The following is a 14,136-nucleotide window of genomic DNA, read 5'->3' as shown; positions in this document are numbered from 1 at the left end:
AGAAGTGGTGGTTGTTTGTAGGTTATGTGCACTACAAATTGTCTCTATTCCATTACCACTGATGTATTAGTTGGATCTGTGATTCCTAAGCCTTCTTCCCTAAAATACTCACCCAAGTGCTTGTTAAATACACATTCTAGGGCTCCACCGCAAATCTCCAGGGGTGATTTTACTAAAGCTTTCCATGTAATTCTTTTATTACCTCAGCGTAATTCTACTGCCTCAGAATAACAGATGGAATCTGCAGTAAACAAGGGCTTGCCAGAGCAGGGGCAGGACTGCCGTGTCCGCCTGGCCGGCCGCAGCGAGCCACAGTGTGCGTGCATGGACACGTTTCATCCATTGAAATGAAACTTTATTGTTCTTGGTCTAATAGTGCAAAAAGAAGGGGCTGGAGGTTATAATAAATGGGCGCATAAATGCAACGTCCTTTTAGTCAGGGGCTGCCTTTTAGGGGTAGCATAAAATTTCCATTGCTTTTAGCAAAATTTGGTGATGCTTAAGTAGTGATAGGAAGATGGAAATAAGAAACATCAATATTAAGAGTTGCAAAGTGTTGAAATACTGTACCAGTCTCCATGCAAAGAATAAGTGATTATACTAGTGGTGAGCTAAGTGATGGGTACCCAGGCAGGTGACCAGCCGGGTGAGAGAAAGATTGGGGTGGTCGCCAGTTTCAGAAAGGGTGGACTTCATGGATAATTGTTGATTGGTTAGATTTTACAGCCTCTTTGCCCTTAGATATAAGGTGACCTCTCCTTTCTGGGGTGGGGGCTTATCACCCGGGGGTGGCTGAGCGGTCACTTTTCCCATGTACCCCCTTGTGGCATGCCCACCCAACTGCCTGGCACTGAAGTGTGGTCCGTCTGTCCCTGGATGGTCTCATGCTTTTCCTTGGCTGGGGTCTGCTTTGTTACCTAATCCACACACTGTTCACCTGGACCTTTGGCAACCAAATTTCCCGCGAGCGACATTAATACGGCATTGCCCATGTGTTCAGTGGCCCTTCGTCGCACGGGTTCTGAGTGCAGGGACAGAGGGGCGTGACAGGAGGCGCAGGAACCTGGCAGACTTAGCTCTGTGTCCTGGGCCTGTGACTTCTCAGCTCTGTGAGCTGGGACCAGCAGCCTCAGATTTCCCGGCCTGGATCTGCTGTTCCGTGGAATGGGAATCGCGCCCCGTGAGTTATCAGATGGTGAGATGAGGTTCATGACTGTCTCCTGCCCGGAGGCTCTTCTCCAGGAGTTTGGGATGCAGGAGCCAGTTATCAGCAGCCCCATTCTGTAGAGTGTTCAGTCTTGTGAGAGAGACCTTTGTGTAAAAAGAAGAAGTCACAGTGCAGGGTAACACCCCTGAGGGAGACAGCGATGGACAGTGCCTCTGTCCCCCGCAGCAGTGCCTCATTCTCAAAGGCATTTGCTCACATTTCTGCTGTGTGGCCTTGAGCACTGAAGCACTGGCGTCATATCCCACCTTCAGGTAGAAGGTTACCAGCCCGTTACCAGGGCTGGCATGGCCTCCAGAGGGAGGGGTGGCTGCTGCACGTGTGGGTGTGGGATCTGGGGGTGACGTGTTTGCAGGTGGGGTGGCCTGTGGTCATCTACAGTGTGCGCCCCGCAACTGGAGACTTAATGAAGTCACACTTCCTCCAAGTGTGTGTGTATGTGCACACGTGCATGCTCACAATCTCTCCCCCACACACAGTTTGTCAAAAATTCACCCCCAGAGGAGATGACAGCAGAAAGGAGGGCAGGGTCGTTAAACAGGCGCAGGGTTTGAGGCAGGTCTTGGTCTTCTCATTAGACTCCCTCTCAGAGCGGGGCTCTACCTCGGAGCGACAGCTTCCCCCGTTAGTTCTGCTGGGTGTGAGGACCTCTCCTTTCAGAAGAGGACTCTTTTTGTGGGCAAATGAAGATACTTTCAATAAAATCTATGCTTAGCTTGGTATCTTAGTTTTTATCCACAGGTTTTGCTTGTGGAAGTCAGACCTGCTCTGGCAGGGTGGTTTCTGCATAACTTCCTACGCCTGTAAAGCTGGCCCCCCACACACCTGTTGGCTTCGTCTTCACTGTAATAAGATTCTTTTTTGGTTTGTCTCCTGGGCACTTTATGGACAAGGTTCTGTATTTTTTTGTGCCAGTGCCAGTGACCCAGCAGATGATCAGCGGCCATTGGCACTCTGCAGTGCCCACTCAGTCACAGCTGTGAGGTGGGTACAGCGTGTCCACCCAGCCCACCTGTTCATTCCGCCAAATGATCAACTACAGCCTGCGTCTAGAGGAGCTCCTTGAAGCCCAGCTTCTCCCGAGGCACACCATAGGACCGCAGGATGTAACTAAATATGTGGTACCAAGATTGCTAGGAGAGAGGCAGGAGTTTGCGTTCAGGACCCCTTGTGAGCCTCCACAGTATGGGGGGTATCCAGAACAAAGATGTGCTAAGTAGCAAGGGTGAGCAGTTGCAGTTCATCCTGCGCTGAGCTGCTTTTCAGCCCCTGGTTGCTCAGGAAATAGGCTGTGATCCAGCCTGATGCTCTGGTCACTTCAGGTTTTGTTGCATTAGCATATGTATTTTATGCAAGGCATACATTCTTGCTTTTGTATGTGATTGCCATATTTTTAGTAGCACTCATAGCTCTAACAGCCCTCCAGACATTAAGGGCTACTTTCCTGGTCACACCATTACTAATTCAAATAGTAAGACAGCCCTGCGTAGTGCGTCCTCTAGACCAGCCTCTGTGCCCGACGCTCGAGGCCCTCGCCACCTTGTGTCCTCGCTCTGTGTCCACCGGTTCCTGGGCTCAGAGGGCCTACCTGCTGTCGCCAAGGAGTCTGAAGAAGCTGGGATGCTTCGTGTAGGGCTGAAGAATATTTCTCAGAACACACTGATAGTGTACTGTTGATTTCTGTACTTAGAAACTTGGTGTAGTTTCATTCATTGGGCAAGTATTCGTGATGCATCTCCTGTGTGCCTGGCACTGTGCAAGATGCTGGGGTACAGCAGTGAACAAAACAAAATCTCTGCCTTCCTGAAGCTCTGTGACACCACAGAGTCATTGAAACAGAGTGAGAAAGTGATACATAATATGGGGAAATAAACAGTAACGAGTTGGGAGCTCCAGACCCAGTGGTATCTGCAAATTACTCTGGTTTGCAAAACAAATCGGGTACAGACAACAGCCTGAATTCTGTCTGGTGACTGGGCTGCTGGTGTCTGTGTGACAGCATTTACACTCTCACCTTCATCACTCACACCATCGCCTTGTTACTTTAACCTCTCCTCCTACGGGCTGCCTCTGCTAGTTGATCGTAGGCAACCTGAAGACACGAGCCGCAGTAAGTCCCGGCGCCCCGCACCCCGCGCCACGCCTATCTAGCGCCATACATATTTTCGATGCTCCATGCATGGAACCTAAGTGCATTTATACACCTTCACCAGCAAGTGAGCCCTGGGTGCAGCCGTCAGCCTCGGCAGCGTGTTGTGAGTGGCGTGTGGCTGGGCTTCTCCCCAAGGACTGAGTGGCAGGCGCATGTCTTTGCTGTGCAGTTCCTGGAAATCACCTCCTTGCAGCATTCGCGCACCAGGAGAAAACCGGCCCCGGAGGTTTTCTTTTTTCCTCTTCCAGGAAAGCTTACTTCCTTGGCACGAAAGCCACTGGAGGCTTGACCTAAACCACCTGGGCCAGCTGCGTGTCTGTTCATACCAAGCCCTGAAGCTTCAGACGCTGCGGTCTGATCCACGGAGGTGGCTGCAGGCAGGAGTTCTCTTTAAGGTGCCTCCTCAGTGAGGCGAGCCCGTCCGCCCGCTCCGAGGTGGGCTATGGCAGATGCAGACAGCCCGGGTGGTGGCACTGGCAGCCTGGTGGAGCCTGTCAGCAGCCCTTCGCTTGGGGCACTCAGCCCTGCGGCCCTGCGGGAGGGGCACACAAAGCCCCCCCCCCCCCCCCGCCACACACACACAGGGATGCCCGCTGTGCCCCTTGCTGGGCTCCCAGGGCATGTCCCCCAAGCCCCTGTCATCCTTAGGGATTCACCGGCTGTGAAGCACAGCCATGTTCAGAGAAGTTGAAGTTCCAGAAGATGGCTGGAAGCACACAGGGGCATCTGTGGTGTCTAGTCCCCCAGGAGGGACTCTAGCTGGTGTGTTATGGACACATGGCCCTCTGTGACCGGGAGTTCAGCCGTCATGCTCATGAACTCCAGTGGCTGGTGGGGCAGGCCGTGCCCCCTGTGCAAACTCAGGTCCCCGGGATGACCGAGCTCCCTCTGACATCCTCACCATGGCCCGCCTCCAGCCAGAAGAGGGGAGAAGAGCAGAGGGCCGAGCAGGATGTTTGGCGTCAGTCTTGGAAGCGGCATACATCACTTCCACCCAGTGTCCCCTGGCCAGAACCCAGCCGCAGGTCCACCTTCCTTCCCGGGAGACCAGGAGGGACAGGCCAGCTGTGTGCCTGGAGGAGAGGGCAGTGGGTGTGGGGGCTAGTAGTAACCACCCACCTGGAACCAGGTTCCCTGCCGCCGGTGTTCTCACAGGGCTGCGCGTCCTGTGTGCTGGGCACTGTTTGGATGGGAGGGACTCGTGATGCCTTGTGAGAGAAGTTCATCCTCTCCACCCTCCTGTGTCTGGTAGTCCTGCTGTGGGGACATGGTTTCAGGTTCTGGAACTGCACCCAGGGAGGCCCATTATTGCCCCCTTGCCCCTGCTGGGGTAAAAGGCCAGCCAAGTGTCAGCATGTTCTGTGCAGGGCTCACTTCTCAGAGCTGAGAATAGGCATTGGAATAATGTGAGACAGGTGGGGACACACAGTGTTTCCAGGAGATGCTGACCTAAATTTCTAGCCAGACTGTGAGAATTTGCCTTTCTTTAACAAGAAAGAGATGAAGAAAAGACAGGCTTCCCCAAATCACGTGTTCAGTCCTGCCTCAGCCCTGGGGAATGGGTGTTCGTTAGGCCCCGAGGGGGACGGGCACCCCCTGCTCTCCTTTCCTGGCTTCCACAGAGTATTTTCTTCCCAGTGTAGCAGAGGACACACCTCCCTGCTCCTAAGATCAGCCACACAGCTGGAGGGTGCGGACGAGTTTGGCAGCAGGAGTATAAGAGCCTGTGTATGTGTGTGTGTGTGCGCTCAGCTACTGCTGGGGCGTGAGCACCTCTGTCTGTGTCCGCTGCCCAGTGTTGCAGGGATCAGAGAGGTGGTCAGCCTTCCCCACCCCGTAGAGGGCTGCCCTGTGCCTATGGGACTGGAGGCCAGCGGCCACCCTTGCACAGCTGAGGCCCCTTACACAGGGGCCATGTGTCCTGAACGCCTCGCAGGCACTCCTCAGACGTGTTGAGGCACATAGAAGGGACGGTGCCTGTGCATTAGAGACAGGGTAGGGGTGGGACTGCTTCCTTGGCTTCTGGAGGTGTTGCAGGGAGCCCCCTGTGCCCACTGCATTGAGGAGGGAAGAGGAGCTCTGTCTCGTGGTTTTAGTAACAGAATCAGCAGCAGCTAAGAGGAGACAGCTCCAAAGTACTGCGTATAAGCTGGTGGGTCTGCTCTCTTCTTGGTGCAGAACTGAGTCTCTAGTGATGGCAGGAAAGGGGCTGGTAGGTGCGGCACCGCGTCAGATGCCCTCTGTGCCACGTACGGGCTGCGTTCTTCATGCCACAGGACCAGTGTCTTGTCCTCCCACAGAAGCATCTTTGCCTTCTTTCCGAGGACGTAAACTGATGGTTTTCTTCTTCCTTTTCTTTATCGTTTTGCCCTCTGACCTGCCGATCTGCTGCCGCGCGCCCTTGCTATGAAATCCATTCCTCTGCTTCTCGTGGAAACACACAGGTAAGGGACTGCCGACGGCATTGACGTGCTGCCGCAGCACCAGCCTTAAAGGCCAGGAGCTACGCTCTGGCCACCAGGGTTTTTACTTTAGGAGAAATGGGGATTGACTGTGAGGCCCTCGGTTCTAGGATCAGTGCTGGGCTGCTGATCCCCCCTCTCCTGTGGCCTGGTGAGAACAGGGGGCTTTGTGAGTTTTTGTCAGCAGCCCCCAAATGTGGGAGCAGTTCACAGATGCCTCAAAGTCAACCTTTATAAAGACTGACATATTAAGTGAAAGGGACGTGAGAGGAGTGCTGATACTGCTTTATCTTCATGACTTTTATTCTAGACTAACCTGTCCGGCAGTGAGTCCAGTTTGGGGTTTTATGAAACCTGTGGGATGGGAGGGGAGAGACCATTCGGATTCTCTACCCAACAGGAACCTCATACTTACGTAGCTACAGACAGACACCCCCTCCCACACACACACACACACACATATACACACATATCTTGCATTTTGTTTATCGTGGTAAAAAACATGTGCCCTCACGCTTCCCATCTGTGTCCTTCCCCCGTGCACAGCTCAAGAGATGCGTGCGTATTCGCCTTGCGGGAAGTGTCTCCAGAGCACTTCATCTGTGAAATGGAAGCTTATGTGCCCACTGGGCAGCAATTTCCCTCCCCCCTCTCCCCTGCCCTGGCGACTGCCATTCTGCTATCTGGGGCCATGAAGTTGACTCTTCGGGTGCCTCACCTAAGTGGGACCCCGCAGTGCTCGTCCTTTACTACCTGGCTCATTTCACTTGGCATCGTGTCCCCAAGGCTCATCCGGACCTGCTGCAGCATGTGACAGGATTTCCTCCATTTATAGGGCTGGATGATATTCCATGGTGTGTGTATGTGTATGTGTGTGTGTGTATGTGTCTGTATGTATCTGTATATGGTGTGTGTATGTGTATGTGTGTATATGTGTCTCTGTGTATGTGTATATGTATACATGTATGAGCGTATATATGTGTGTATGTGTGTGTGTATGTGTCTGTATGTATATGGTGTGTGTATCTATCTGTATGTGTATCTGTATGTGTGTATGTGTATGCATGTGTACATCTGTACATGTATGAGTGTGTAATGTGTGTAGCATCTCTTTTTACCCGGTCATCCATTGGTGGACCTCTGCCTTCTGCTCACCTCTTTGCTGCTGTGACCAGCACTGGTGTGAACAGCACCCGATCTTCTGATTGGGTGAATTTGGCTAGTGGGCATATCCATTCCCAAAGAAATTCTCACTGTCTCTAGAATCAGGAAGTTCTCAGCCCAGCCCAGCCTCTGGCATCAGTGGCTCCAGGGCTGCATGTCCAAGGCTCTGTGAGTGGCCATTCCCTGGCCTGCCCTGTGAGCCGCTGCCTCCCTCCCTCCCTCCCGACTCCTGTCGCCTGTGGACAGTGGACAGGAGGCTGTGGCTGGCCTTGCGGTTCGACGCCCCGTGCTGTCACACCGGGGTCGCTGGCCTCAGTGACATACGGCTGCGAGTGTTTTCCAAGCTATCTGTATCATCTAATGTAGGTGACGTGGCTGAGGACCATGAAGTCAGGTTTGTCGCCTCATAAGGTAGAAAAAAGCTTGTTCTGTGTGGTCATCAACGCAAAGAGTGAGAGCACGCGTGGTCTTAAGGGGCAGGTCTCTGTCCTTTTCTGCCAGCCCCCTGCCGGGCACACGGGTCAGGTTCTGTAGACGTCAGCGGAGCTCTGTTTGCTATGGGCCTGTGGGCGTGAGACCTTGCCTGTTGTGGGCCTGAATTTCTGATGACACAAAAAGACAGTTTTGCCGAAGTCCCCTTGAGTGCGCATCTGAGTGTGAGAACAGTGGGAAGCGTGGGACTGAGGACGCGGGTTGGTGGGGAGGCAGCTTAGCTACTGTCTCAGACCATGTGGACCAGCACCTGCAGGCAGAGAAGTGCTCACCTCTGGTGGGCCTGGTGAGAAAAAATAACCATTGTCTGAGGTTTCCCAAAGCGTTATTATGTCTATAGGACAATATCAAGAATATGCTTCCAGTGATATTTTAATGTGATTTTCATGACTTGTGGCAGCCAGTTCATTGTTTGAGGAGATCAGTGGATGGGCATAATTAAAGGGCAATAGCAGCAGTTTTGAGAGTGCATCCTGGACCTGGTTCTTGAGGCAAAAACAGCCTTGGGTGGCATGGTCTGCAGGTATGAGAAGACTGAACCCACAAGAGGCTCCGGGAAGATGAAGAGCCTCCTTTAGCAGGCCGGGCGCCCAGCCAGGCGGCACTTGCCCTGAGCAGGTGCATATCCCACCCCTTAGGCCTCCTGATCCAGGACTTCTGTGTCTTGAGAGCAGATGGGGAACTATTTTCCTTACGAGATGTTTGGTGTGTCTACCTCTGTGCTCTGCGGGGGAAATCAGGGATGTGGTGGGCTCCGCACAGTGCCCAGGAGTAAGCCAGCTGAGCCGCAGAGGCACAGGTCAGTTTAATGATTGGCACCTGTGAGGGGGTTCCCAGGCCAGCTATTTCTCCGCGATTAGTAATGAGGAGATTTGAAAGCAGATTTTCTTGCGTGTTATGTGGGTCTGGTAATTACCTCTTATTTTTCTTTTTGTCCAGAAAATAGTATAATCAACAGATTACAATGAATCTCCCATGTGGTTTCATTGCTGTCACATCAGTTTAGAGGTGAGCAAGGTTTGACCTGGGCATTTTATTCAGGGTTTTTATGGTGCAGTTTAAGTTGATATTAAAAAAAAACATACAGAGGAGTACTGGTAATAGGAATGGGACTGAGGAGAAGGAGACACTTTTAGATGTCAGATCATTTTAGTCATCAAATCACTGCAAAATATGCAGGTGAAGTGCTCAGCATAGGAATTATGAATGACCTATGGGAGGGAAAAGGGAACAGGTGTGTGGGGTGGGGGTGTGTCCGTTGGAGAAGATGCCCAGGGGGCACTAAGGGACAGGAAGCAGAAGGGACAATGGGAAGGAGCCAGGCGAGCTGAGAGGGGGCTTCAGGCCCAGAGCAGAGATGAGGCCGGGTGCACACAGGAGCTACCTGCTAGCTGTCGGAAGCCATACCAGTATCTGAGCCCCACCCCAAAGCAGTGAAGTCTGAATTTCTACAGGTGGGGCCCAGTCCAGACTTCATGTTTTGTAAAACCTTCGTGAGTGATCCTCATGGCCAAGTAGTGCAGAGAACTGCTGCTGAGGAAGGAAGGGAAATGCTCATGTATTGTCAGGAAGCGGTGCCTGGTACCTGTCGGGGTTGCGGTCATGGGATAGCAAGGCCAGACTGCAGACTGCAGAGGCTTAAAAAAGAAGGGAATTAAGACCGTGTTGCCTACGAGTGGGGAACATATAATCAAGGAATTTGGCAAGAAACAAAAGGTGAGAGATTGAAGAGGGAGAAATAATAGGGTCAAAGGCAGGGTTTGGTTTTGTTTTTGTTTCAAATGATGTTAAAGTGTCAGCAGTGCTGCTCAGTGGAGAGGTTTCGTACGTGTAGGAAGAGAGAGCATTACCACTGGGCTGGGCTGACCTGGAATTCACTGGAAGAAGCCAAGGAGGACCCTTCTGTAGGGAAGAGCCAGAGGTGAGAGGCATAGCGGGCAAGCGTGCCCATGCCAGGGGGCTGGCCTTCAGTGCAGTCTGGGTGGTGAGGAGGCAGGGAGCTCGAGCAGACGGGAGGCAGGCTGGAATAGGTGCTGTGGGGTGTGGGGGCTGGAGGCCACAGGCCATGCATGCAGCGGTGACCAGGCAGCCTTGGTGCTTCTCAAGCTGGCCACGTTTGAGCTGTGACAAACCAGGCTTGCAGGGATTTGTCTTCTGTCTGTCTCAGCCATCTCTGACCAGGACCAAGAATGGGCAGAATGAATGGTGGTGATGGCCCCAGGCTGGGGACTGACTCAGGGGGCTAGGAAGTTGTCAGGGTAGTGGGGGAGGCTGGGCTACCAGAGAGAAGCGTTTCCAAATCGTTAATCCTGAGTCCCGGAAAGGAAAAGGGAGTCCAGACAGACAGAAGAGAGACAGCAGGCCCCAAGGAGCTGTACATCCGAAGGACTCTGTGGGGGGTCAGACTGGGGACACGGACTCCAGCTGCAAGGGACACAGAGGCAGGGTGCCAGTGGGCTGAGGCTGGCCAAGCGGGTGGCAGCTCCCTGCCTTCCCTGGGGTGGCGCGAGAAAGTGGGGGCAGTTTGGACAGGGCCACGTGTAGTTAAGTCCAGGAGGCGAAGGCCAGGTTGAAAAACGGACTTGAGATAAAGGGCAGCTTAGTTGTGCTAGAGCAGAGCAGAGCAGAAAGACACCGTTGGTGCAAAAAGACCTTTCCTTTGGGAGGAAAGGGGTGTGCACGTCAGCGGCGTCAGCAGTGGGAATGGCGTCTTTCCCCTCAAGACCAGCAAATCAAAGAACATTAGCAAAATGTAGAAATCGCTTAAACAACATGTATATTTTATGTTCACTGTGCTGTCTAAAAACCCAGCTGTTTGCTGACCATTAGGGAAGACAGTTGTAGACCTGGTAGTAAATTGTTTAAAATGGAAACTCTGAAAATACATTTGTTGAAAGATGTTTCATGGCTTGAAATCTCCATTATGTTTTTGGCCTTTGCAGAAAGAAGGAAGTAACATAATGGACAAATGTTGTTAATTACTCATTAATCTGACATTTTGATGACATTAGGGAACAAACATTAACTTTAGACTCAACACTGTGATTGTTTCTAAGATGTGTGGCATCTCCAAAAATATGAAACCTGCATTTCAAAACTACTTTCTTCAAGGACTGATGGTGGCAAAACTCTTATTAGAGCCTTCTGTACCTTAAAAGCTTTAAATGAAACACTGCAATTTTCAGAATTCATTACTGTGTGCAACTAATTAGAATTTTAGAGGAAATCACAGTAGGGAATTAGATATTTTAAAGAGCACTTCCTTGAGCTGAAATGTTCTTAAGAATAAAGGCTGTTTTCCAGCAAATGAGGCACTTGAACTGTATGTACACATACAGACACACCCGCTGAAGAGCAGCACGTTTGACCAGCCGCGTCTGGAAATCGTCTTGTTTTCCATTCAGACAAAAGAAAAAGCAACAAAGGCAACCAGGAGGGACGAGACAGGAAGGCAGAGGGGGTGTCCGTCGGGTCCGCAGGAGCCAGAGAGAAAACACAGGCATATCTAATTAGTTTCCAAAGCCAGCTTTTACCCTAGGAAAAAAATTCTCATCTAAGAAGACAGCAGAGAGCCGTGTGAGTCCCAGGTGTACGCGTGATTACAGCAGAGAGCAGGAAAAGCCGCTGCCGTTCGGCTCAGTTGCCTCTGTGTTTACAGAAAGAATATAAAACCAGCCATGGGTAACTCCCTCCCTTTCCCCAAACTGATTAATTTCTCGACGTGCTGGCAAATTTTTACATGGACGGGATGGAGTTTGAGAGATGAATGTGTAAATCAGCAGCAGGTGGGAAGTGGAATTTGTCTGGCCCAGCTGCTGTTCGTGCAGTCCCTATTCTTTCTCGTTATCGCAGTCCAGCGTCTGTCACTGAGCAGGACTGCAGGCTTTCTGTCATCCCGGGGCCTGGAGAGCCACGGTGTCGCCTCTGTCTCCTGACAGCTCAACGCCCTGGGATAGGAAACAGCAGGAATGACCGCCCGTCGCTCTTGGCAGGAAGGGACGGAGGGTCTGCACTGCACTGGGACGCCCCCTCCGCCCCGCCTTGAGTTTGGGCACTGCGTTACCTGGGCTCTTTGACAACACCTCCTTTCTTGACAGTAAAACCCAGATTAGAATGTGCTTCTCTTTGCATTTCAGTCTTGGCGATGGTACACAGCAGTAAAAAGTGACCTGCTTTCTTGCCCTTTAGATTATGTCTTGAAGGAACAGTGTATTTTCCACACACTCCAGAAATCTCCATGGAATGTAACCATCTAGCAGACCCACACTGAAGCATTCCTAACATCACGGCGCTGTAGAATGGGGCGTGGCATCCGCAGGTACCTTCTCGGCTCTCCCAGCACAGGAGCCCGTCCTCCTCCCCGCGCCGCCCATCTCCGTCAGGGGCTTGAGGTTGACTGTAATACTCAAAGGGCAGGTGCCTCTTTCCGACAGCATTTCCCCACGTGGGGCGCTGTCCCAGCAGTGATGAGCCGACCTTTCTTGGGTAATAGGAAGGGGTGCTGTTTCCGTAAGGCTTTCTCTGAAGACCAGCCAGACTTTCATCTCTCGTAGGGGCTTGCTTTGGACAGATCTTATATTCAAAATAAGACCACAAATACTAATGTCATTTTAAAATGTTCTACAGAAGATATTGACTGATTATTGCTGGCAAACAGGAAATCAGATCTTTGATATTTACTTTAAAAGACATGAGCAGAATTGTTTCAGCTTAGCAGCAGCCCAGGACCTTCTGTTTGGGGCTGCTTTGGGGCTCTGTCTCTGAGCTGTTCAGCTCATGCATGATTTCTATATTTGTGATTTGGGCTGTGATATCCTTTGCCATTTATTTCCACTTGCATTTTTTTTTAAGGTTTCTGATTTATAGTAAGCTGAAATGGTCTAAGGAATTATTCTTTACTATCCTATCAAGTTTCAGGAAACATCAAATACTGACCCTATGCTGATATGAGTTTGATATGTGACCAGGTCTGCCATCTCTTCAGGCACATGCATTTTCATAGCTGTTAATTATTTTTTCTTCCTTAAACCTTGCTTGGCTGGAATATTTTGAGGCTTGTTACAACACTTTGGTTTTTGTATTTATTTGCAGTCTTTTGGGGAAGAGAGATAAGATAAAGTATTATTGTTTACAAATTCCTGGCAGAATTGACTTAAATCATCTCTCTGTATGTTTTCAGTAAAAAAAAGAGGTTGTTAGAAAAGAAAAGAAAGATTAAAAAGAAAATCCCAAATTTGAAAAAAAAATCAAAGTTAACCTGAATAGAGAATCACCCACAGAAATGTGGAGTGTTGAATTAAAAATTTGTAGAGAGGCTCAGAGACCAATATATTAATCTGTTGAGGAAAAGGTTGTGTGCAAATACAAAACTAGCATCTTAGAGCTGGAAATGCCTTGGAGGTGAAGACCATGCAGACCCCCTGTTAGTACCTGCAGTGACAAGACACTCCCTACCTAGTAACAGTCCCTTACTGGACGCAGATCAGACACCAGGCATTGTGCGGGGTGCTGGGGCACAGTACTGAAGGAGAAAATAAATAAACAGTCCTGCTGCCATGGGCTCACATGTCAGTGGACCACCTGCCATGATGGGAAGCTGAACGATTTCCGTTCTGTTCCTCGTGTGCCAAATCCTGTCTCCACGTCTTCACAGACTCAGAATTCAGAGTCAGGGTTACCTGAGAGGTTTTCTAGTCTCGCCTCCCGCCAGTTCCTGCAGCCTCTCTGTGGAGAGTACGTTTCTGTTAAACTGACCAGTCTCCCACCTGCGGGCCCACAGAAGAGGGTGCGGTCTCGTCTCCCTGCTCCCAGGCGCCAGGCCTCCGGAGGGAGGCGGCCTGAGGTTTGGCTCACTCTCTGGTTACCGTGGCGCAGCTGACCTGGCGTGAAGCTGGTGCTCATCTGAACACTGGAGGCCTTTTTAACATGAGTTGCCTTAGAGCCAAGTCTCCCACTTCTCGTACTTGTACGCTGGCTTTTCTGACCTGAAATGTAGGATTATTTCTTTGCATTTATCTCATTTATATTTCATTATGGTTAAAATTGTCCGTATTCCAGCTTATTTTGAAATTTATGATTCTTGATTATTTTCTCTAAATGTTTTTGATTACTTCAACTATAGCTTCTGAGTATTCACCTTTGATACACGTGTATTTATTATTCCATAAATTATGTGTATGTGCCATTAGCTAGTATCTCAAACCATAACATATACTTAAGGTAAGGTTCAAATTGGGAATCAAATCCACACTTCAGATCCCTTAGATGACTTAAACCTTTTTACTGACCTCTGGTCAGATCTCATGAGACCATTGCCTTTATCCCCTGTGGCTGGCGTCGAGCCCACGGGAACAGGAGGATGGCCTGCCCCACCGTTTTCTTGTCTGCCTGCACCACCTTTTAGTATTATCTGCAGTCCACGATTCCTTTGTGGGAGTCTTTTTTTTTCAAGCCAGCTGTCCATTTTGTTAAGATGGGTTTAGTTAGAAGAGTGATGTCACCCATAAATTCGCTTACAGAGCTCCACGAAACGGCTGTGGTGACGCAGCGGGAGCAGCGAGCAGCAGGGGGGCCCTCACACTGTCTGTCCTCGGGGAGACCCTCAGGCTCCATTCACCTGCCCACCCAGCCGTCCTCTCGGC

General features: G+C 50.7%; 1 protein-coding gene across 31 annotated transcripts in view; it reads left to right on the top strand.

Moving 5' to 3' along the window:
• The window catches only part of NCAM1 (neural cell adhesion molecule 1), a 265,834-nt gene that overhangs the window by 141,108 nt on the left and 110,590 nt on the right, over positions 1-14,136 (top strand). Inside the window, exon 1 of one of the 31 annotated variants that reach the window (XM_073239781.1) lies at positions 5,850-5,990. The exons of the other annotated variants lie outside the window; for them this stretch is intronic. Within the exon in view, the coding sequence (XP_073095882.1) occupies positions 5,918-5,990 (73 nt within the window). The 5' untranslated portion in view covers positions 5,850-5,917. Of the gene's footprint in view, positions 1-5,849; positions 5,991-14,136 lie in introns of those variants that run through there. 31 annotated transcript variants of the gene reach the window in all.

The sequence above is a fragment of the Manis javanica genome, chromosome 6 (assembly GCF_040802235.1).
Source record: "Manis javanica isolate MJ-LG chromosome 6, MJ_LKY, whole genome shotgun sequence".
NCBI classification, from domain to species: Eukaryota; Metazoa; Chordata; class Mammalia; order Pholidota; family Manidae; genus Manis; species Manis javanica.
The sequence above is the reverse complement of the archived record's forward strand: the minus strand, read 5'-3'. Positions and strand labels throughout refer to the sequence as shown.